The sequence below is a fragment of the Alligator mississippiensis genome, chromosome 3 (genome assembly GCF_030867095.1).
Source record: "Alligator mississippiensis isolate rAllMis1 chromosome 3, rAllMis1, whole genome shotgun sequence".
In the NCBI taxonomy this organism is placed as follows: Eukaryota; Metazoa; Chordata; order Crocodylia; family Alligatoridae; genus Alligator; species Alligator mississippiensis.
This window is the reverse complement of record NC_081826.1, coordinates 50,494,581-50,519,219: the sequence shown is the minus strand read 5'-3', so window position 1 is coordinate 50,519,219 and position 24,639 is coordinate 50,494,581. Positions and strand designations below refer to the sequence as shown.

The 24,639-nt window shown below is 43.9% G+C and overlaps 1 protein-coding gene across 4 annotated transcripts in view; it reads left to right on the top strand.

Annotated features, from left to right (window-relative positions):
• RALYL (RALY RNA binding protein like) overlaps positions 1–24,639 on the top strand; it is a 717,576-nt gene that overhangs the window by 679,233 nt on the left and 13,704 nt on the right. For 3 of the 4 annotated variants that reach the window (XM_019486903.2, XM_059723935.1, XM_019486910.2), the window contains one exon: positions 8,653–8,831. In XM_019486903.2, coding sequence (XP_019342448.1) covers positions 8,653–8,831 — 179 coding nt within the window. The other variant, XM_059723936.1, reaches the window with a different exon arrangement.

Genomic DNA, 24,639 nt, shown 5'->3' with positions numbered 1-24,639 from the left:
TTTCCTATTTCACTTTCAGGAACCAAAAATACAAAGTATCATTTTTAGAGTAACAAAAATATACCTGAGGATACAAAAAAAAATGTTTATCTCCATCATCAAGAGAATCAATAGAGTTATGCAACACCACTCCTGAACATAGATGCATTGCACCTCTGTAAAAGCTGGACGCGCAAAGATCACTTTGTCCCGATTCTGCACTGAGATGAAAATGAGAAATGTCATTGTTCTTTTCTTTTTATGTAAATGAGAGAGAGCCATCCCAGTCCAGAATAGCTGTTACTTCAAAAGTTATTGTACTCTTTTGAGATGTAGGAAATGAAAGACCATATCCCTTCACTGACAAATAGTTATATGAAGTTGAACAGCTGCACAGGAAAGATTGGGAAAAGATTCATAGATTCATAGATGCTAGGGTCGGAAGGAACCTCAATAGATCATTGAGTCCGACCCCCTGCATAGGCAGGAAAGAGTGCTGGGTCTAGATGACCCCAGCTAGATGCTTATCTAACCTCCTTTTGAAGACCCCCAGGGTAGGGGAGAGCACCACCTCCCTTGGGAGCCCGTTCCAGACCTTGCCCACTCAAACTGTGAAGAAGTTCTTCCTAATGTCTAATCTAAATCTGCTCTCTGCTAGCTTGTGGCCATTGTTTCTTGTAACCCCCGGGGGTGCCTTGGTGAATAAACACTCACCAATTCCCTTCTGTGCCCCCGTGATGAACTTATAGGCAGCCACAAGGTCGCCTCTCAACCTTCTCTTGCGGAGGCTGAAAAGGTCCAGTTTCTCTAGTCTCTCCTCGTAGGGCTTGGTCTGCAGGCCCTTAACCATACAAGTGGCCCTTCTCTGGACCCTCTCCAGGTTATCCGCATCCCTCTTGAAGTGCGGTGCCCAGAATTGCATGCAGTACTCCAACTGCAGTCTGACCAGCGCCCGATAGAGGGGAAGTATCACCTCCTTGGATCTATTCGTCATGCATCTGCTGATGCACGATAAAGTGCCATTGGCTTTTCTGATGGCTTCGTCACACTGCCGACTCATGTTCATCTTGGAGTCCACTAAGACTCCAAGATCCCTTTCCACTTTTGTGCCACCCAGCAGGTCATTCCCTAGGCTGTAGGTGTGCTGGACATTTTTCCTCCCTAAGTGCAGCACTTTGCATTTCTCCTTGTTGAACTGCATTCTGTTGTTTTCTGCCCACTTGTCCAATCTGTCCAGGTCTGCTTGCAGCTGTTCCCTGCCCTCCGGCATGTCCATTTCTCCCCATAGCTTTGTGTCATCTGCAAACTTGGACAGAGTATATTTCACTCCCTCGTCCAAGTCGCTGATGAAGACATTAAAGAGCATTGGTCCAAGGACCGAGCCCTGCGGGACCCCACTGCCCACACCCTTCCAGGTTGAGACCGACCCATCCACCATGACTCTCTGGGTGCGACCCTCCAGCCAATTCGCCACCCACCGGACTGTGTAGTCATCCAAGTCACAGCCTCTTAACTTGTTCACCAGTATGGGGTGGGATACCGTATTGAAGGCCTTCCTGAAGTCTAAGTATACGACATCCACCCCTCTTCCTGTGTCCAGGCATTTCGTAACCTGGTCATAAAAAGAGACTAGATTGGTCAGGCATGATCTGCTTGCTACGAACCCGTGCTGGTTTCCCCTCAGCATAATTTGTCCTGCTGGGCTCTCACAAATGTGAGCCTTGATAATTTTTTCAAAGACTTTGCCAAGGATGGAGGTGAGACTGACTGGACTATAGTTGCCTGGGTCCTCCTTCCTCCCCTTCTTGAAAATGGGGACCACATTGGCCCTTTTCCAGTCCTCCGGGACCTGGCCTGTGCACCATGAGCGTTCAAATATTCCCTCCAGTGGCTGTGCAATGACGTCAGCCAGTGCCTTCAGCACCCTCGGATGGAGCTCATCCGGGCCTGCCGACTTAAAGGCATCCAGTTCCTCCAAGTGCTCTGCACCATCTCAGGGTCTACGCATGGTAGTCTGGCGCCCTGCTGCTGCCTCTCCACAATCCCAGTGAGAGACTTGCTTGCCCCTCACTTAGGAACACTGAGGCAAAGAACTCGTTGAGGAGTTCAGCCTTGTCCCCCCTGTCCGTCACCAATTGTTTCTCCCCATTTAGTAGGGGTCCTATTCCTCCCTGGGCCTTCCTTTTACTCCCTATATATCTAAAAAACAATTTCTTGTTGTCCTTTACTTGGGATGCCATCCTCAGCTCCATGGTAGCTTTGGCCCATCTAACTGCCTCCCTACAAGCGCGAGCAGAGGAGGTATATTCATCTTTGGTGATCTCTCCCTGTTGCCACTTTTTATGTGCTCCCCTTTTGGCCCTCAGGCTGCCCTGGATTTCTCTGGTCAGCCAAAGAAGCCTCCTGGCCCCTTTCCCTCTTTTTCCTCGCATTGGGATCGTCTCGGTTTGTGCCCGAAGGATCGTTTCCTTAAGGCACAGCCACCCTTCTTGGGCTCCCATCTCTTCAAAACTCCTACTCTGCAGTGCGTCCTTGACTAATTGCCTGAATTCATTGAAATCAGCTTTCCTAAAGTCTAGCACTTTCACCCTACTAGTTACCTTACCCACTTGATGTCTTATGGTGAATTCTATTATTAGGTGATCACTGTCCCCCAGATGGCTACTGAAGACCTACTTTACATTACGGTTAGGGGCAGGCATTATATATAAATGGGTTTAAGTGATCAGAAACTGGTTTAAACATGTAACAGAACAGATGTTCAGTGCACATAAACTAGTTTGAGAATGGCTGAAACTGGTTTGAGATAAACCTGATTGAATGTAGTATCAGGCTTAACTAATTTGGCTGAAACCAGTTTGTGCAAAGTCTGTCCCAGACCCCTTCTTGGTTTAAGATAAACCAGGAACCCCCAGCATCCTGGCATGTTATCTGGGCTGGGTGGGGCTTTCTGCTCTACAGCAGGGCCGTCCCCCTCCCCTCTGCTCCCCGGCTGCAGCTCCCCACCCTCCCCTCACCACTCCCTACTAAGCATGTATTCCCCCCTCCCCTCCGCCTTGCTGAGGGGGTGTCCATGTATTAGCTAGCAGACCACAGGCTGGCTATGGTCCATGATGAGTCAAAAGGTAGAATCAACAAGTAGCGGGTAATGTCCCTCTGTTCTTTTCTTAATTGGGTGATAAACACTGTTATCAATTCCCTGCTGGGCTAATCAGATCTCCTGCTGGACCCTGGCCATGTCCCCCTCTGCTCCATGCTGTGGAAGGAAGGGAGGGCTGCTCTAGTGCCCCCCAGCTTCTAGCCTGAGCCACTGCAGGCATGTGCCTGCACTTCTAGGATGCCTGTCCGGTTACCAAACTGATTTAGCCTAGTCAGGTTAGACTAACCTGCATATATTGAATCAATTCAGGCTCAGGCTTTTTGAATGTCTGTCCCTAGCCTATAAGTAGGGACTTACCAAATTCACGGTGGGAGTAAAGTGCGCGACGGTTCCTTTAATCTCGCATATTCTGCTGTGCACACCTCACCCCTTACCTCCCCCTCCCCCACAACTATTGATTAGCACAGGACCCTGCCACTCCCTCCCAATCAGTAGGAAAGCTAAAACTACAGTTTTAAACATGGCACCTTTTTGCCTCCCTGCCAGTCAGCAGCAAACAGCTGGGCTATCCGAGGCTCTTCAAAGAATCAGTGGCAGGAGGCAAAAACTGTGCCGTATTTAAAACTGCAGTTTTCACCTCCTCACTGACCAGGAGTGAACCACTAGCATGACCCCTCCACCAATCAGTTGGGGGGGGGGGGGGGCGCAGGGGAACCTGCAAGATTAAAGGAGCCACAACGCACCCCACTTCCACAATGAATTTGATAGTTCCCTAATTATAAGAGCCTAGAGTTAAGGCACTCATTTGAGATGTGGGGGAACCTATTTCAAGTTCATGGTCCTGAATCGGGCCAAGGAGAGAGATAAACTGTAACATCATATGTCAGTCCATAGCTGCTAGCATTCTGCAGAAATGAGACTAGGGGAAGGACAGCAGTTTTTCTCTCCTCAGACCAGAAATGCTGTCCTGGATCTAAGAAAGCTGTCCTTCTGACAGTGTTACACAAACTTATCTTCCTGACAAAAGGGTTTTTTACAAATTTGCATTTTTCAGTGAGAACCAGTTTATTGGAAAAATACCTGGACAGCACTATTTACAATTAATTGAACACAATGACAGCAACAAAAACCACTCATTGGAATATGAGTTCTTCAGTTGGGTGTGAATCTATCACCTGGCCCATAAAAAGTTAAGTTATTTTTCTAGTTTATGACAAAGGGCAGTTATTGAGTTTCATGTACCTTTTGAGTAGAAATATATACAACATGTACCCACTATGTTTTATGTTTAAATTTTAAACAAATTAGATAAAAATTAATATGTTCAATGAAGATATAATTGTAAAGCACCTAAGCATCTACCAAAATGATTTAGACTGGCATAGTTCCACTTCAGTGATCTTTTACATAAAACCTATTCTGATGCTAAATAAGCTGCCTAGCATTGTACTTTGATATCCAATTCACACTTATGCTGCAAGGATTATAGGGAACTTATTTAAATATAAATCAGGTCTAAGAGAATATGTTCATTTCTGTTGAATCATACTTTATATCATCTGAAGCCCTGCAGTGAATACCTTCTACAGACATCAGCATCTGGCCCCAAAATGTTACAGTGTTTTAAAGCAGACACTTTGAGATATCCCACTCCCTTGCTCTCCCTCCTCACTTGAGGAGGTCTGAAGGGAGAAGGATTCTTGGAGTCTCCAATGGATCTAAGCATTAAGCATGTTATGCAGCCTTACAGGGGCTCCCCAGGGCATGAAGATTTTTGGAGCAGGGCTGCTGGATATTCAGTCTTCCATGTCCCCAAGCCTAAAAACACAGTGAACACAATAAGGAAAAGCTACGGAGGCTGTGTCAGCTGTAGAATGATTCTTTTGCTTTTCTACAACTTGGTTCTATGATTCCTTTTCCTTTACACCTGTCCAAGGCACACGTAGTACATGGTGGTTGAGACAGAGTTGAGATGTATTTATTTATTTAATAAATACATGTATTTATTACTCTTATATCCCACTCTATTCAAAAGGCCCAGAGCAGCTAACAACAGAAAAATCTACAGAAGGCCTGAACATTGTTTAAAAAAGAGAAGTATTAGCTTACAGATTTTCTTAGTTAAAATTATGTAGCTATCCAATAGAATTGGGAATTATTCCTTTTGAGGAATGTTACATGTTAGAATCCAAATTCAGTGGCCATGTATGGACATTCAGCTTCTCCCAGAAGAGTTGCTGCTCTCTTAGAAGGAACTACAAGCATACAGATGTTCAGGACTTTTGTCTTAGAGTAACAATGGCCTCTTCAGAAGAAAAACCAGGAACAATCAGGATTAAATCATCCCCAGTAGAGTTTCTCTTGGAAGTGCTAATGTCTATACATGTGCTCTTCTAAAAGAAGCCACAGCACATTCCTTCAGTATCCTAGGCTGCTTTGCTCCCATCCCCTCCCCACCATGCACTGCTGCCATTCTCTCTCCAGGCAGACTGAGGGAGACTGCAGAACACATTCAGATGTGTGTATAGGGACCCCCTGGCTGCACAGTCAGGACTGCAAGCTTTCTGGTCTGCAGGAACTCAACATTCAAGCTTCTCTGGGTGAGTTTTTTCTACCAGGAAAGCAAACTCAAAAGAATTCTCCCAGGTCATTTGAATGTATATGTACAGGCAATGTTGACTTAAACCAGTGTAGCAAACATATCTAGCCCTGAAGCCTGGATGACTGGTACAGGGCTAGTCCATGGACCCAATCCAGCATGTCTTCTGGCCCACAGGTCTTCCCAGCAGGACAAGAGGCAGTAATGTTAGTTGCTACAGCTGTGGACTGTGATCTGGATCTTCATCATCCCTAACTTCAACTATTTGCTTGCTAAGCAATAACTTTTCAGGGACTGAAAATTCACTTTGCAATGTCAGGCAGGGTTCTAACCTTTATTGTTATCCAGACCATGGATGTTTTAGTAGAATAAAAACAGAGAACCTAAGGCTAAAACATTAGTCCATGTGGCTTGTTGTTCCTATTTGTTGCATGCTGAAGTTTTATTTTGCTTAAGATCTTTAGAATGATTTTCAGTAATATTAGCTTAAAGAGCAGGGAAAGATCCTGTCTTAGTCTTTCAACCAAAAGAAAGAAAGAAAGAAAGAGAAATCTATATACTATACTTCAGTCTTGTCAATCTCAGCTACAGACTCTGGATGGAAACTCAGATTCTACAAATAATAAAGATTGTATTTTAACATAGTTATTTGCACGCTTTTATTCAGCTATGCGTATTGACCCAGCAAATACCTGAAGGCTAAATAGCAAGAAATAATTAGAAATAAGTGGATTCTTAGGAAATTTGTTGAGTCTAGTTTGTGAGTAGAGATGTGGAAAAGCCATACCAGAAGGGTGTTTGCTTGTGCTGGGTCAGTGAGACCACAGGAGGAGGATATTCTTTATGGAAATATAAAGTTTGAGATTTTCAAAAATGGGTACTTAATGTTAAGCACCTTTGAAAATCCTAACTCTAAATCTTTATTTAGACATTTAAATAAGTGGCTTGCTTTTCAAATACACTAAGCTCCCAAGAGTTCCCATGCAGTATATTGCAAACATAACTTTAAACACCTATTGAGCAAGGTGTTTTTTCTCATCTTTTACTGAATACTATAGTATAGTACAACTCCTTTTTATAATCTCCTGTCTTTTTTTAACATATCTATCAATAGATTTTATGTTAGATTTAAGAACAAACTTTATCATATTTCCCTTGGCTGACATATGCTGTTTGTCATTTTAAGTCGCAGAATTAGTAAAGAGGAAAGAAGTTAAGCAAAAACATCTCTCTTCCACCTTTATGACTTCCATAAAGGCAGTACGACAAAATGCAGTATGTCATATAAAAATGATCAAAATTTTCACTGCTTCTTAGCTTCTTGTTTTTATGATTCCCACTGCTTATTCTGAACAGGAGTTTGCATTGCCTCTTCACACAGTTTAATATAGTATGTGAAGGGTTTGTCCTCTGAAATTTCTAACCTTTCAATAGATTGTCCTCCTTCAGACAGACCTTAAATTGAGAAAGAGAAGAGAGAACACTTAGGCAAATTAAGATATTTTTAGGGGATTACCTGTGGCTGGCAGTGCTACTTTTCTCTTGATTAAAATGCCATATCAGAAATTGGGCTGATACTAGAGCTTATGCTAACAATACTAGTTGGATTCAGAAAGTGTTGCAAAAATAGATGTTGAATACTTTAAGATAAGTCTCCATGGACAGAATGTTATATTTCATCATTACTCAGTTTGTATTTCGAAAAGGATACCTAACATGATTCCAGATTCAAGTCAAAGGATATTTCTGAAAAGGTTTAATGACTAACAAAGCAAAACCTTTCACATTTTGAAGATTTAGCAAACAGAATTTGAGAGTAAAGGGTTAAAGGCTAGCAAGGCTCAAGAGATTAAAGCAACCTGTAAAACAAATGTGTAAGTCTAGAGTGGGGGAAATGATTTGGCTTTGCTTAAGATTATGTAAGACAAAATAGTGTTGGGAGTTTTGAATATTAGCTATGGACTTTAATAATTTAAAGTAGAAAACATAATATATTCATAAAGCTGGAAGATATATGACTTCACAGCCAATTTAAGATTCATGCACTGTCTGACAAGATATGAGATGAATTAGCCAGTAATACAGAACAGCCAGATTAATAAAGAAGGGAATGTTTCTTTTGTTTTGTAAGCTCTAAGGCTGATTGATACTGTCACCTTCACACCGCAGTGACATTGGTATCCTGGCAACAGGCAAATCCTCCTCAGACCCACTGTCAGTTTGAGTGCATTGACGTTACCATATTGAGTTTCTGAAATACATAGGGCTCCAACCAGTCATTTAGCCAATATGCCTGTCTTTCAGTCTTCTCCCATTCCTTCTGTGGGCTTCTGCCAGCTGGATGAAATTACCCAAGGGGTCAAAAGCAGATGCCAGGCCCTCATCATCCTCTAAGTTCCACACTAGAGCTGTGCAAGGCGACCATGCAGAGTAACCGTGTAGCAGCTCTGTGGGTGATGGAAGAGGTCTTATCTTTACACTGCTTTGGAGTGTGACAGAGGAAGTGGACCTTCAGCAATTGCCTCAGTGCACTGTTCAAAAGCAGAGTGCTGCTATACAATCCCTAGTAATAATTTTGATTAGAAGGATTTATTAGGTATATCGTTATTTAGTAATAATCATGGCATGATTATGAAAATAAATCTCTGCACACTTATGGGTAATTAACAATTGTCTACATGTTAGAGAAATCTGCATGCTACTCTGACTACTAATAAATAACTGCGGTGATTATGTGGATTTCCCATAACAAAGGAGAATCTTGAGAATATCAGTAATCACCCTATCAGGCCTTTCTGTCTGGGTGGCTGAACATGATGGTGCTTCTGTGAATTTATGCAATAGATTTGGGAAAGAGGAAATCTAATAATATTTACTTGGTAGACATGACCACACAACATTTCAAACACCTGTCCCCATCTGCTCCAGCATAGAAAAGGTTACTGAATCTCTATAGAGTATGCTTTCCTTACAGAAGCACAAAAGAAGCAAATGGAAGATAACGCTGATCTTATCCAAGAAGAATGCATATCAGAGAATGCAGATAACTCTACAGAAGAACCAACTGAAGGAGGGCCAGATGCAGATGGAGATGGAGAAGAGATGACTGATGGAATAGAGGAGGATTTTGATGAGGATGGCAGCAATGAACTGGTAATAAATTAGCACACCACATCTTTTTATACATTTAATTTATAACCATGGAAGTCCAAGCATCATAATTGGATGAGGGTTATCAAAACTTGTTGATAACAGTACTTGGATGCAGAGTTGCACCTTATCTTTACACTCAAACTCTTACTAATTTAGTAAGCATTTCAGGTAGGAAAGAAACGTGGGTAGGTTTAGGTTTTTTAAAAGAAGGATGCAACCCCACGCCTTTTTCTGCTGATGGGAAGTGTCAGCCACTCGAGGGTGTCCCACAATTTGTGGAGTCTATGTGGAGGAGTTGGGAAGCAACCTCTTTTCTGCCATGATGAAAAGTTGGAGAGGCCCCAAGTGCCTGTCACCCCATTCTCTAATTCTGAATCGCACTGGTTTCTGCACCCTGGGCAGAGGTGGAGAGTACCAGCAGCGCAGCAGTGGCAGTGTTACCTATCATGGCTTGGGCTCCCTGCATTCCAGCTGCAGCAACTGCAGTGCAGGGATGGGCTGCAGCATATTTGAGTGAGGCAGGGATAATGCGGAGTTAGCTCCACGCACCAAACTGGCAGCCCCCAGAGATCTTGTGCCACAGGGGCTGCTGCAGCCAGTCTAGGGGGAACCCATCCCCCAGTGGCAGCAGCTAGAACTGTTGCAGGTAATGCCACCTCTGACATCCTCTGTCAGCCTAAAATTTTCCCTGTCCCATTCTGCCCAGGGCATACTATGCCTCTGTTCTAACCCCCCCAACATCCCTCATTGCTATCACAGCCACAACAGATCTGGCTGACATGAAGCTGGGGACAGCCCAGGGGACCATTCCCCCCACCAGCCCCCATGGCCTCAATGAAGAGCCAGGCCCCTCCTCTCTACCCCATGGCAGGAATTGAAGGAGTATGTGATCTCATCAGCATCCACCCTAGTAAGAAAGGGAGACTTAGAGAGAGAGCATGTGTGTGTGTGTGTGTGTGTGTGCATGTGTGTGTGTGCGCGCGCATGTACAAAGTGAAAGCATATATTGCAATTTTATATACCCAAAACATAAATGTATCTGAATTTTAAACATAGTCTCCTTGGACAATGTAGTTATGTAGTATACTTTATAAAATACCCCATTCTTTTTGGAAAAAAAGCTGAAGGGAGATTTTTCATATTAGCATGTGCACCAAATTCTGCCCTCAGTCATGCATAAACATCTTCCATTGCCTACTTCTGCAACCACCGTTGCAGTCAAAATGTTATCCTAAGAAGTATTTGGGATCAGCTTCTTAAGCCACTTTTTAAGTTAAAGTTTCATATCGTAAAGCCCCAATAATAACTATGAACTACCAAATGCTTCTCAAAGAGCATTAAAAAACATTTTGAAAGCCAAATTTAGATTACATTTTTGTCATGCCTTATAAAGAAATCAATCTAATTTGTTTTTAGGGTGTCTATACATGTGCTCTAATGCCTTCCGATTAAAACACATAGGAGCAGACTCGATTCATCGAATGCAGAGAATGCAAAAGTAGCATCAAGCAACACAGCTGATGCACTCCAAGGAGCAGGAGAATGAGATGGGAGAGGAGTGAGAGAGAGAGACAGCAAAAAATAAAATAAATCCTAGTAACTAAGGATTCCTATACACATGCTCCGAGGTGGGGGGTGGGAGGGGGGAGGTGTGGAGCAGCTCTTGGGAGCTGCTTTAATTAAAACACCACAACATCTCATGTATTTAGCATCTCACATATCAAAATGGTGGTGGGGGCACTTTAACTAAAGCTCATTCTATGAACATTAATTAAAGCAGCCCTGCCACCATTTTGAAATGTGGGACACTGAATAAACAAGATGCTACAGCATGCTGGAACATTCTAATTAGAACACTCCGGCAGACTCAGTTAATCAAGACATAATTAATTTTACTAGGATTACTAGATTACTAGGATTTATTTTATTTTTTGCCTTCTATCTCTCTTGTTCCTCCCCTTCTCATTTTCCTGTTCTTTAGAGCAGTGGTTCTCAAACTTTTTGTACCAGGACCCATTTGTAAACATCACTGGCCAGTCCCAACCCACTGCCTCTCACCCCAGGCCCCAGCCCCTCAATGTGTGGAGCAGTGGGGGGGGGGGGGGGGATACAGGGGCCCCAGGCAACCTCTTGCAGACTGGAACTCTGCCAGCCTGCAAGGGAAAAGCCACAGTTTCACATGCTTTTCTCCTTTAAAAGATAATTCATTTTTGAAGTTTGTTGATTCATTTTTAAAGTTTGTTTGTGACCTTTTCATATATATTCTTGCAATCCACTTTCCGGTAACAACCCATGGTTTGAGAAATGCTGCCTTAGTGTGCATCAGCCTTGTAAAGTTTAATTAACCCTGTCTACAACATGAAAATTACCCAGTTTTAACGGTCAGAATGAGACATGGGTGCACCTGGACTAATGCATGAAAGAGCATGGCTGCAAAAGTAGATAAACTGTATTTACCATGTTCACCAAGCAGACAAACTGTGTTCACTTCATAAGGCAAAAACTTTCTTGAAATTTGAGGGTTTTATCTTAAATAACTTGGAAGCTTCCCCAAGCTGTACATCCTATTTCGTGCATCCAGGATTATCAGTGCGACCAGGGTAGGTTGCCATCAATTACATTACTGGATTTTCTAAAATGTATGGCTGGATTAGATGCTGATTTCATATTTCATAAGAGTCTCTTACAAGTGTGGTAATGCTGCTTCAAGCAGTGGCTGCTATGAAATAGCTGTAAAGCCTTGTCTTTACTAGCAAATTTTGTAGAAGAAAATCCTACCAACAGCAGTTAATCTCAGTTTGTATTAGTAACAATGCCAACCATTGTGTAACCTTAGACTAGTGACTTCTAATGTTTTTCCCCCTGTATGAATTGTGCCAGGTGTCATATTCCTTAGTGTAGGGATGGTCTCAGTAGCTGACACATTATTTACCTAGAGAAAATATAGGCCAGCATTTTCGAAAGTGACTTTTGAGTGCCCACCTCGTAGCATACCGAAGACACTTGCTTTTCTAAAGAAATGGGCACCTATTCTTGGCCTATTTAAAAGGTCTTCATATGATGATTTCAGTAATGCAGAGGTTGACTAAGTTGTGCAGGTAAATAAGAGGGATGAACTAAGCCAGCAGATGCAAAATTAACTGAAAAAATGGGTCAGGGAATATTTGCCTATCTCCTCTCACACACCAACTGTTGCATTCAGTTCAGTGCAGCAGTTTCAGGGCTCCAACCAAGAAATCAAATACTTAGGATAGACCCTTGTCAGCTTATTCCTAGGACTCAACAAACACCTACTGTGCAAAGGAGGTAAAGCGTGTCAAGAGAGATTGCAACTGGAAGCTTCTAGTCTCCCTTCTTCATTTAGGCAAAAAATCCACCAGCCATATATAAATCTTACTGAACTCTAGGAGCTGACCTTTTTAACCTTTACCTGCCCTGGATGCCATCCAAAATAAACTAAACATTCCTAATTATGTCCTAATATTAAAAATAATTTTATTTTCTTAAATTTCAAACCTAAATTGTGCTGCCACAATGATGTGAAGAAAACAACCCTCCCTTCTCCTCCCCCACCCCTGCCTCCCCCACAAAAAACCCACAAATAAAAACAGGCCGTTGCCAATTTGGCCTAACAGAAAAAATCCCTTCCCAATCCCCAAAATTGGCAATTGCTCAGATGCAACAGCATCATGGAAACACTCCCCAAAAATATCTCAGGTATAGGCAGAGACAGAGCAGGCCAACGGTGATAAGAGGATGAGAAGGTTTAATTAGGGAGATCTAATCAGTTCACATGGGCTGGCCATACAAGGCAGGGAAGCCTCCCTATTGTAATCCTATGTGCAGGGAAAGGCACAAAGAGGATCTCAGCTCCAGCCTGATTGGACATAGGCTACTCTTTTTAGGACCTGGCCATCCCCTAAGTGGTTTGACCAACCCTTCTCTGTTATGCTAAGATGGGAAAGAGAATTTTATTCTGTTCAGCTATATAATGTACTTTTTCACAGATTTAAGGAGCAAAGCTTTTAACTACCTGCTTAACTCTGATCCTTCAACAGGACTGAAGCCAAAAATTTAAATTTTTGAAAATTCATTAATATAATTGCTCCTTTTTATTTTGCTTGGCATCTTTAAGTCCATGACAAGATACCACAGCCTACAAGCCATAGAAGCAAATGAGGAGCTTTCCTTCAATTTGATTGGTATTTATTTTATGTGATACTAAGGTCTGCATAATGCTTATAAAAGCAGAGAACTTTAAACTTCCGTTTGTTATGTGGCTTCTGCCTTACACATGTTCCCAAGTACCCTTTGCAGTGTATGTGGTAGCTGAGAGTGTGCAAGGTAGTGGAAAGGATTCTGGAGTTAGCAAATACAGCTTTTCTATCACTTTATTGATTTAGTAGCTGAGGTAACAAGCACAGTCCTATAATGTTTTTCTGTTATTTCTCTGAACTAGAGTTTCAAATAGTGTTAATCAATCGCTAAGGAAGCATAGACGTAATATGAATGACTACTTATCATCACAATCCCTTTCTAAATAACAAAGGTGACAGCTAATTAATTACTTTACAGCCTGAGGTACTGTAGATTTAAAAAATAGCATTTTCTGGTAATGCCTTAACAAAATATTCACAAACTAATTAACTGCAATAAATTATATGCATGTACATATCTATATTATATTGCCTAAGAAAAATACTTTCCATCAAGTTGTCAGCCAATCATAATAAATAATCATAATAAAATAATAACACGGTCATGGTTCAGTAGTTGTGCAGTCACTAGACCAGATTATAATCTCAGATATACCAGGGCAATTCCACTGATTCCAAATACTACAGATTTACAATGGTGTAAATCAGATAAGACTCTGGCCAAGTCTCCATACCACTTGAAGGATGTATTATTACTGCATTATTCCAATTTTATTCTAGCATAACTCCACTGAGATCAGTGAAGTCACAGTGGAAAAAGGAGTAATGCAGTTATGAGTCAGGCCTGGAAGGCTTTTTTTTAATTGCATCAAGTTTAAGAAATATAGATTCATAGATTGTAGAGTCGGAAGGGACCACAATGGATCATCATGTCCGACCCCCTGCCCCTGGCAGGAAAGAGGACCAAGGTCAGATGACTCCAGCCAGGTGACTATTTAGCCTCCTCCTGAAGACCTCCAAGCTAGGTGATAGCACCACCTCCCTTGGAAGCCCATTCCAAGGCCACCCTTACTGTGAAAAATTTCTTCCTAATACTTAACCTAAATCCACTCTCAACTATTTTACACCCGTTATTCCTAGTCACTCCCTGGGGCGCCTTAGTAAACAGTGCTTCCCTTATTCCCTGTTGACCTCCCCTAAGAAAATTATAGGCGGCCACAAGATCTCCCCTCAGCCGTCTTTTGTGGTACATGTGTAGACACTGAGACATTTATTGTGCACTTAATTAGTTACTGAACAGTAAACATCTCATGTACATGTGCAGCATACAATACAACATGTGTATTGTACATATCCAGCCTAATTTCCTTTCTTGTTATTTTTCATATTTTTACTTTTTTTTTTAAATGGAGACTCATTTGTCAGATGTAGAGGAAATGGTAACTGAAATGCATGTTAGTTTTTTCCTGCATATAGTTTCCTGCACATGTGGGAAAAAAATCATTGCCATATGATTTGATAATATCATTGTATTAGCTTCCTTCATTGCAGCATAGTGCCACACACACTTACTTTTAAAATGCACCCAATTGCATAAATATTTAATATACACTATGCCAATTCTGGTTTAAAAATTAGGTCTATTTTGGTATATTTACTACCATGATGCAAAACCCATTTAAACCAATGGAACCACATACCACCGATTTTGAGAGCCTAACATGAATTCTTGGCCCTATTGATGGGTATAATAAAAATTACTTTTTAGCAAACCTGTATGGAACATTGAATATTTAAGTTTACTTTCATTATTTTGAATATGAATGCAAAAGAGGGAGTAATTTATATTGAAAAGAAGCAATCTAATGGGCATGTTATAAAGTCATACATAGTTTAGGTCTTGTATTTGCATATCTAAAGCAGTATATGATGAATTTGATCTAATGTATTTCACACTCCAGCCACTTAAATTGGAATTTCATATATGCTTTAAGGATTATAAGCTAAATTCTTCTCTTGATTATATCAATGCAGGCTACATTCAGGGGCAGATCCAGAGGGGCACAGTGGTACGCACACCTTCCCTTCCTCCTTTCAGTCTGTGTCATGGGAGAAGCAGTCAAGGACTTATTTTTAAGTCCTTGAAGGAAATAAGAATTTCCTTACTTCCGTCCCATTCATGGCATGTCCCTTCCCTGCCCATTCACCTCCTGCCTTGCCTGCTGCTGTCACTGTCCCCACTGTCCCTGATGACTTAGGGATAAGGGGACTCCACAGCCTCTCCTGACCCACTCTGGCTGGGCTCTGTGGTGAGCTGGGCTCAGTAGGAGACAGCAGTAATGGTGGGCAGGCCAGCCCAATGCTCCCTGCTAGCTTGGGAGTGGGCACACACCCACTACCTCTACCCCTGCTATCCCTGGGCAATTCTGGATTCCTGTACAGACTTGCTAGAGTGGGGCAGGAGTGACTTAAAAGCCTCCTCCCACTCCCGGACAGCTGAAAGCAGTTGCCATGGCAGGCAGGGAAGCCAGGGGGAATGGCATAGGCAGTGGAAGTGGGGGGCTAATAGGGCTTAGCCTCCCCAAATGCGGTGCAGCAGTAGGGCCACAAGGCAGCCCAGCTATGGGCTTCTGGTGGCTGCAGCAGGGGTGGAGAAGGGCACACAACAAGCTGTGAGGGAGGGAGTGGATTGGGGCTGGGGCTGGGGCAGGTGCTGAACAGCCAGAGTGGGCTGCAGGACTGAGCCATGAGTGGCTCATTCAGGGGATGTGACTCATGCTACTACATGCAATCTGGGAGGGCATGAGGGTGTGTGTGCTCCCACGTCTGCATGGGACAGAGCAGACTGCAGGATGGGGATGGGGCTCTGCCGGGGTCTTCCCACCAGGAGGGTTGCACTGCACTGTGCTCGGGGCAGGCGACAGCAGCACTGGGAGCAGGGGGGTTGTGAGGGGGCTACAGCCACCCCAAAATTATCTGTAGCCCCCCCATCCCCTCCCACCCAGCACCAGCACCACCCACCCTGAGTGCAACACAGCTTAACCTCCCTGCTGGGAAGAGCCTGGCCCCAGCCCACCCTTCCCCCATGTGCAGATCTCAGGCACATGGCCCCCATGCCTTCCCGAGGTGTGTGCAGCTGTGGGAGCTGCCAACCCCTCCCCATGCTGGGCGCCCCCCTGACAAGCCATTCATGGCTCCATCCTGTGCCCCACCCCAACATGCAGGGCCTACCCTTGCCCCAACCCTACTCCCTCCCTCACTGCCATGGGGGGGGGGGTGGAAGATTGAGGCCCCAGTGGTTAGAGAGGGAGCAGGGCTTGGGGTGAGTGGGTTCTGCCTGTGTCCCACTCCATCCATCATTGCTGGGGCCTCAATATTCCTACCCCTTCCCCCATAGACATACCTGCTGTGGGGAATGCACGTGCATTGTCAGCCCACCCCCCTCACCTTTCAAGTATTTTTTTCTCCCTCTGCCTGTGGGGAATGTAGAGGAGAGAATGTGTTGCTGAGCACAGAGGGGAAGGGAATGAGGAAGGGAAAATTCTTACCTGCCTGGGGAGACTTAGGCTAGGGGCAGACATTACACATAAACCTAATTTATTATAATTATCTGGACCTGGTATTGGCAATGGGGGATGACATGGTAGGGGACCTACAGATCGGTGGCCACCTGGGGGACAGTGATCACCAAATAATAGAATTCATCATAAGACGTCGAGTGGGTAAGGTAACTAGTAGGGTGAAAGTGCCAGACTTTAGGAAAGCTGATTTCAATGAACTCAAGCGATTAGTCAAGGACGCACTGCAGAGTAGGAGTTTTGAAGAGATGGGAGCCCAGGAAGGGTGGCTGTGCTTTAAGGAAATGATCCTTTGGGCACAGAGGGAGACGATCCTGATGCGAGGAAAAGGAGGGAAAGGGGCCAGAAAGCTTCCCTGGCTGACCAGAGAAATCCTGAGCAGCCTACAGGCTAAAAGGGGAGCATATAAAAACTGGAAACAGGGAGAGATCACCAAAGGTGAATATACCTCCTCTGCTCGCGCTTGTAGGGAGGCAGTTAGATGGGCCAAAGCTACCATGGAGCTGAGGATGGCATCCCAAGTAAAGGACAACAAGAAATTGTTTTTTAGATATATAGGGAGTAAAAGGAAGGCCCAGGGAGGAATAGGACCCCTGGTAAATGGGCAGAAACAATTGGTGACGGACAGGGGGGACAAGGCTGAACTCCTCAACGAGTTCTTTGCCTCAGTGTTCCTAAGTGAGGGGCAAGCAAGTCTCTCACTGGGATTGTGGAGAGGCAGCAGCAGGGCGCCAGACTACCATGCGTAGACCCTGAGATGGTGCAGAGCACTTGGAGGAACTGGATGCCTTTAAGTCGGCAGGCCCGGATGAGCTCCATCCGAGGGTGCTGAAGGCACTGGCTGACGTCATTGCACAGCCACTGGAGGGAATATTTGAACGCTCATGGTGCACAGGCCAGGTCCCGGAGGACTGGAAAAGGGCCAATGTGGTCCCCATTTTCAAGAAGGGGAGGAAGGAGGACCCAGGCAACTATAGTCCAGTCAGTCTCACCTCCATCCTTGGCAAAGTCTTTGAAAAAATTATCAAGGCTCACATTTGTGAGAGCCCGGCAGGACAAATTATGCTGAGGGGAAACCAGCACGGGTTCGTAGCAGGTAGATCATGCCTGACTAATCTAGTCTCTTTTTATGACCAGGTTACAAAACACCTGGATGCAGGAGTAGGGGTTGACATCATATACTTAGACTTCAGGAAGGCCTTTGATACGGTATCCCACACCATACTGGTGAACAAGTTAAGAGACTGTGGCTTGGATGACTATACAGTCTGGTGGGTGACGAATTGGCTAGAGGGTCGCACCCAGAGAGTCGTAGTGGATGGGTCTGTTTCGACCTGGACGGGTGTGGGCAGTGGAGTCCTGCACAGCTTGGTCCTAGGCCCGATACTCTTCAATGTCTTCATCAGCAACTTGGACAAGGGAGTGAAGTGTACTCTGTCCAAGTTTGCAGATGACACAAAACTGTGGGGAGAAATGGACATGCCGGAGGGCAGGGAACAGTTGCAAGCAGACCTGGACAGGTTGGACAAGTGGGCAGAAAACAACAGAATGCAATTCAACAAGGAGAAATGCAAAGTGCTGCACCTAGAGAGGAAGAATGTCCAACATACCTACTGCCTAGGAAATGACCTGCTTGGTGGAACGGAAGCGGAAAGGGATCTTGGAGTCCTAGTGGATTCCAAGATGAACATGAGTCGTCAGTGTGATGAAGCCATCAGAAAAGCTAATAGTACTTTATCGTGCATCAGGAGATCCATGACGAACAGATCCAAGGAGGTGATACTTCCCCTCTATCGGGCGCTGGTCAGACCGCAGTTGGAATACTGCGTTCAATTTTGGGCGCCACACTTCAAGAGAGATGTGGATAACCTGGAGAGGGTCCAGAGAAGGGCCACTCGTATGGTTAGGGGCTTGCAGACCAAACCCTATGAGGAGAGACTGGGGCACCTGGACCTCTTCAGCCTCCGCAAGAGAAGGTTGAGAGGCGACCTTGTGGCTGCCTATAAGTTCATCACGGGGTCACAGAAGGGAATTGGTGAGTGTTTATTCACCAAGGTGCCCCCGGGGGTTACAAGAAATAATGGCCACAAGCTAGCAGAGAGCAGATTTAGACTAGACATTAGGAAGAACTTCTTCACAGTTAGAGTGGCCAAGGTCTGGAATGGGCTCCCAAAGGGAGGTGGTGCTCTCCCCTACCCTGGGGGTCTTCAAGAGGAGGTTGGATACGCATCTAGCTGGGGTCATCTAGACCCAGCACTCTTTCCTGCCTATGCAGAGGGTCGGACTCGATGATCTATTGAGGTCCCTTCCGACCCTAGAATCTATGAATCTATAATTAAGTAATCAGAAACTGGAATAAACCTCGCAGACAGCCCCCTTCTCTGCACCCTGGGGAGGAGGAGAGGGATGAGTCCCATTCCAGCACTGAACAGTTCCCCCCTCCACACTCCATGGTGGGTAAGAGCAGGAGAAAGAGTCCCCCTCTGGGGCCAGGCAGCCATGCACAGAGATCCCCTCTCTTAGCCCCATGGTATCGGGGGATGGGGGAGGAGGGGAAAGAGAGCCCCAGAGCACTGAACAGAGACCTCCCCTGCCCCACAGGAGAGGGGGAAGGGGAAGAGTCCCCCTGTGATGCTGGGCAACCCCACACAGAACCCCGCTCCCCACCCCGTGCCAGTGGGGAGGGGGCTGAGGAGAAGGAGGAGGAGAGGCAAGAGTCCCCCTCCAGCACCGCACAAAGCTCTCCTGCCCACCCCCCAGCTGTGGGGGCGACTGAGGTGGGGGAAGAGTCCCCCTATGCGACTAGGCAGCATTCTGTGCCTGGATTGCTCCCGACAGTAAGGGAGCTGCAGGGGTAGGCAGATCTCCCCTCCTCCTCCTCCTCCTTCTCCTCATTCCCCTCCCCACCCCACCCCCAAAGCCACAGGTGTCTGGCTACACTCCCTCTTCCCTTACCCTCCACACCCTGCATGCCAAGGTGAAGGTTTAAACCCCTAATTAGGCCTGCCAGGGCCTGGCCATGCCCCACCACCTCCTCTTAGCTCTCCTTCCCCGTGAAAGGGAAGGGACAGCTGCTCTAGCACCCCTAGGCTTCTCTCCTGAACCACTGCAGGCATGTGCCTGCATTTCTGAATTGAAAAGGGAAAGTCTATTCATTTGCAAACCAGTTTAAGTTTTGCAGGTTAGACTAACCTGCAAAGATTGAATCAATTCAGGCTTGGACTTTTTGAATGTCTGTCTCTAGCCTACAAGCCCCATGCTGCTGCTCCTGCTGTATGCCTGCCTGATAGGAGAGGGGAGCTGGGAGCAGGTGGAGCAGTCTCCCCTGAACCCCCCCCCCCCTTTTGCAAAATCCTGAATCCACTTCTGGCCACACTGGCCATGTCTACATGAGTGGCAGACTGTACAGTTGTTACTGTGCAGACATTTAGTACTTGCATAATCAAGTACTAAATAACTGCACAGTAACTAGCATTACTGTGCAGTAGCAACCCCACATGTTTTTTTTCTGATGCTACTGCACAGTAGCAGTGAGCTGTACAGTAGCTCATTATTAGCTTTGTGGTACAGTTCGTACCCCCCAACACTACTGCACAGTAGTGCCTCATATAGACGCGGCCATTGACTCCAATATTATCTTCCTCATTGAAGTTCTATTGCTATAATGAGTGGAAACAATCCAATTTGCCCCTCCACAAGCATTAGCAATTTCACTCACAGGTTTGCAGTATGTTTTTATATTGTGCTTATTTACTTAGAAAGCACTGCTTCAACAGATAAAATGCTGGGTCAAAATCTTTTATTGAAAGGATCTTTTTTCATGTCAGGAGAAAATTTAGTAGGACAATTTCCCTGTTGTACTGAACACTTTGGACTTTGCTGAATTCTTTTTTTCAGTATCAGAGGAGCATGGAGATCTTGATTCCTAAGACGAATAGGTAAAAGGTTGTGTTCACTTGATGAATATCAGTGCAAGGTGTTTGTACTTGAGCAAGCTAAGAAAGTCATTAGCACCAGTATACCTGACAGATACTAATGTGATGTACCTTCTAAAGCTATTGTAATCTAATAACCTTTGACTGAAAAAAATGGAAAATGTAATAAAAGTATGTCATGAAATTAGAAATTGCAAGAAATTTCCTGACATGCCCATTTTATATTTAATATATGTAATAGCACAGTAGACTTGCTTATTGTTCACATTGTTATATAAATGAGTCATTGGAAAAGCCTTGCCATCTTCACATTTCTTTGGCAGTCACTCAGTGGTAGACTTCCTAAACACTGCTCAGGGGTTAAACCATGTAACTCTCTTTTGCATTTGCCTACATACTGCATTAGGAATTTGCACAAGCTGCAAGTATTTGTGTCAGCTATATCCTTTAGCAATTCTGAATGCCTGAAATTACACATCTGAAAGCATATGAGATAAGAAAAGTAAATTAGTAGCCCTTTTCCCTATTTACTGTCTATGCTTTTTCTCTATACAGGAATCAATACCAAAATTTTCGTAAAACATCAAACTTTTAAAACAGTATGGATGACTTAACAGGCTTCTAGATCCATATCTGGAAAACAAACTTACACCACACTGCACAATGGAGAAAACTAAAACTTTTAGCAGGAAAATCCATCCCAAAATGGGGTACGTTTTTTAAAAACTCCCTTTCCAGCCATGGAATTTAAGAAGTCCATGACAGTTCTATTCTTATCAATAGGGCTAGGGACAGACATTCAAAAAGCCTGAGCCTGAATTGATTCAATCTTTGCAGGTTAGTCTAAGCTACCTAGGTTGAAGCAATTTGCAAGAGACATTCCCTCTGGACTGAAAAAATGAAGTTGAGGGGTGCTAGAGCAGGCCTCCCTTCCCTTCTTCAGTGCTAAGCTGAGGGGAGGTGGCCAGGCCCTGGCAGAATGGTCTGATTAGGGAGGGCTGTAAGTCCCATCCTGCCTGCACAGTCCCAGGCTTTTCCCCACTCGCTGCTCAAGGGATGGAAGTGTTGCCAGACCCCAGGCCCTGGCTAGCACTCTGAGGCAAAGGGGGGAGGGAAGACTGTGTGCAGTGTATGCATCTGTTGATGATACGGAGCATTTTTCAATCTCCCTCTCCCTGCTTCTTCATACTGTCTGTAGCAAACCTGACAGGCAAGGGAGCCAGCAGGAAGCTGATAACACAGTATTTAGTGGCCCATGAAGAAAGCAAAAACTCTCATTAGTTCAAACTCTTCCTAAAGAGCTTTTTCCAAGGAAGGAATGGAGGGGCATTACCAGCTGACCTGATGATGAGCTCCAAAAAGCCCTAATGGACACTGGCCTGTCTGCCTTTGTCCTATCTGCCTTTGTCCTGTCGCATTGAAATTGGAGGCATACATACACAGATACCTCTCAGCATTAGCTAGCATACCACGTGCTGGCTGGGGTCTGTGGGAGATGGGAGGGAGAAGGGGGATCCCTGCTTGAGCAGCAAGTGCCGAGGGGGACATGGGGAAGGCAGAAGCAAGGCAAACTCTGCTGTGCCTGCAGTCTCCGTTGGATCTGTGGCTAGGAAACAGAGGGGCAGGAGCAGCTCTGCTCTATAGAACAGACAGCCCAGGGCTGCAAAGCTGGGGGACTCTGGTTTAACTTAAATCAGCAAGAGGTCCTGGACAGACATTGCATAAACCGGTTTGACCCAAATCAGTTAAATCTGATACTACATTCAACCAGGTTTATCTTAAACCAGTTTCAGCCATTTTGAAACTGGTTTATGTGCACTGAACTTCTGTTCTGTTACAGGTTTAAACCAGTTTCTGATCACTTAAACTGGTTTATGTGTAATGTGTATCCCTAGCCTAGGAGAACTAGCAGATATACCTACAACAAGGGAATACAAATAAAGGTCTTACCCTGGGCATGTCTACACATGAGCTTTGATGAGCATTAGCCTATTATAATGTGCATTGAAGTAATTTAAAATGTGTTTTTAGTTAATGTGCATTAAAATAGACTAATGCACATTAAGCATCACTTAGAAACCGTGGGCATTTATAGATGTGCTCCGGAAGGTGGGGGAGGGTGGAGCTTTAATTAACGCAGCTCCAAGAGTCAGGCTAATTAAAAGCTGCCAAAGCATCACATGTATCAGTGTCCCTACAGTGGAAAGTATAGTTCACTGAATGAGCTTTAGTCTAACATACCCCACCATCATTTTTCAGTGTGGAGACACTGATACATGTGGCACTGGAGTCTGCTGCAGCACTGTAATTACCACATTCCAGCAGACTTGATTAATCAAGTCTGCTCTGATACACTGGAATTACGGCACATCGCAGCAGCCTCCCTGAATGTGTACAGGAGCTCCATGCTCTTTAGTTAATGTGCATTAAGACAGGCTAATGTGCATTTTCCTAATACCTCACAATAGAGGTAGTATATTGAATTACACTTTAACTAAAGTACATTAATGCACATGTAGATTCACCCCCTTTTACTTCTTTCCTCGGGAAAACTCTTTGCTCATTGATTTTGCCTCTCCTGCATTTGTAATATTTATTTACCTGTCAGGATATTTTTCAAGGACTTATGGCCAGTTAGCACTGAGTTAGTTTCAGTTCTCAAAACTTGATCCTTCTCTTACAGACACTTCACATCACGGAAGGTTACTCTTGTTTTATGGCAGTCAGATTCAGTAAATCTGTTAATTACTGAAGTCATTAAAGTCATAGCAGTTTACCACAGATGACTATATGGCCCATGAAAGTGCAGAATAAACCCAAAAATGAATGCTAAAAAACCTCAATGCAGGTAAAATAAATCCTTTTGCTTCTACTTTAATTTTGAAGTAATAAGCACAGTCTGGAGACATGGTGGTACAAAGTAGTATAAATGCCACTAGTGACTTGCAATGAAATGCTTGACTACATGTATTGGGGTTTAGAGATGAACTGTGCCTTATTATACTGTTATGAGGTATGGATTCCCACTGAAGTTGTAAGAAACCACTCACATATTGCAGCTGTTAAAATTGGACATTCCCTTTCTGTGGAAATAAAATTACAGAAAAGGTCAAGAGAAGATTAAGAAACACCTGGCGCAATCTCCTGGTATTTAGATGCCTCCTGAAAGAATTAATAAATTGCTAAAACCCAATACCATGCCAGGGCAATCTAAACTACATTTAATTGCCAAACATACAAGCTATATAGAAAACCTGATAATGTTTAGAATTTTTAGACTGACAGAATTTTGGCTACAACCTTTTTTGAAACACTAGCATGGGTGACATCTTGACAATATGTTTGATGAGTCAAAGCAACTGTGATTACTCCTGTGCCACTTCAGCATGATGTTAATATTTTTTTCAGAAATTCCCTATAGAACTTGTGTCATTGCTCTGGAAGATAACTCAATTAGCTGTCTGTGCTGTTGGTTAATCTTTCAGATATCCACCAGTAAATCTATCATTAGTGAGGACATTTGTTTAGATTCTGGGTTCTTTGTTTTGATTTAGGGGGATTTATAGTGATTTTTGTTTTTGACAGGTCCCTATTTTTAACTTTTGCTATTAAGAAATAACAAATGATTTCACGCCTGTCATAGCATTCAAGATTTTTGAAATATCAAATATTTCATTTTCATTGCCTATTTTTAAAACTTCCAAAAACATAACTTAAAAATCAGTTCTGACTGCTACATTCCCATATGTTACTGTAGCAGACAGGTTCAGGGATAAAATATTCCCGCAGATTGATCAAATCAAGCCAAATACTTCCCACACACAATGTTAGACTGACTGGGCCAAAATCACCTTGGTAAAATGTCACTGACTCTCCAGTGCCCTATATTACTAGTCTTACTATGCCGATTCCACTCCAGATAAAAAACGGTGGTAACTGCACAGGTGTTACACTGATGAAAAAAGAATCAATTCCAAATTGTTTTCCTGTAATGCAGAACTAGACACTTAACACTCTCTAGCTGAACATACTTTAATGCAAGAATCAAGCCTTAATCACAAATTATTTATTTTTCATTTTCTCAAAAAATAGACATGAAGTTTTTAACTCTTAATTTGTGAAGGTGACAGATGCTTTA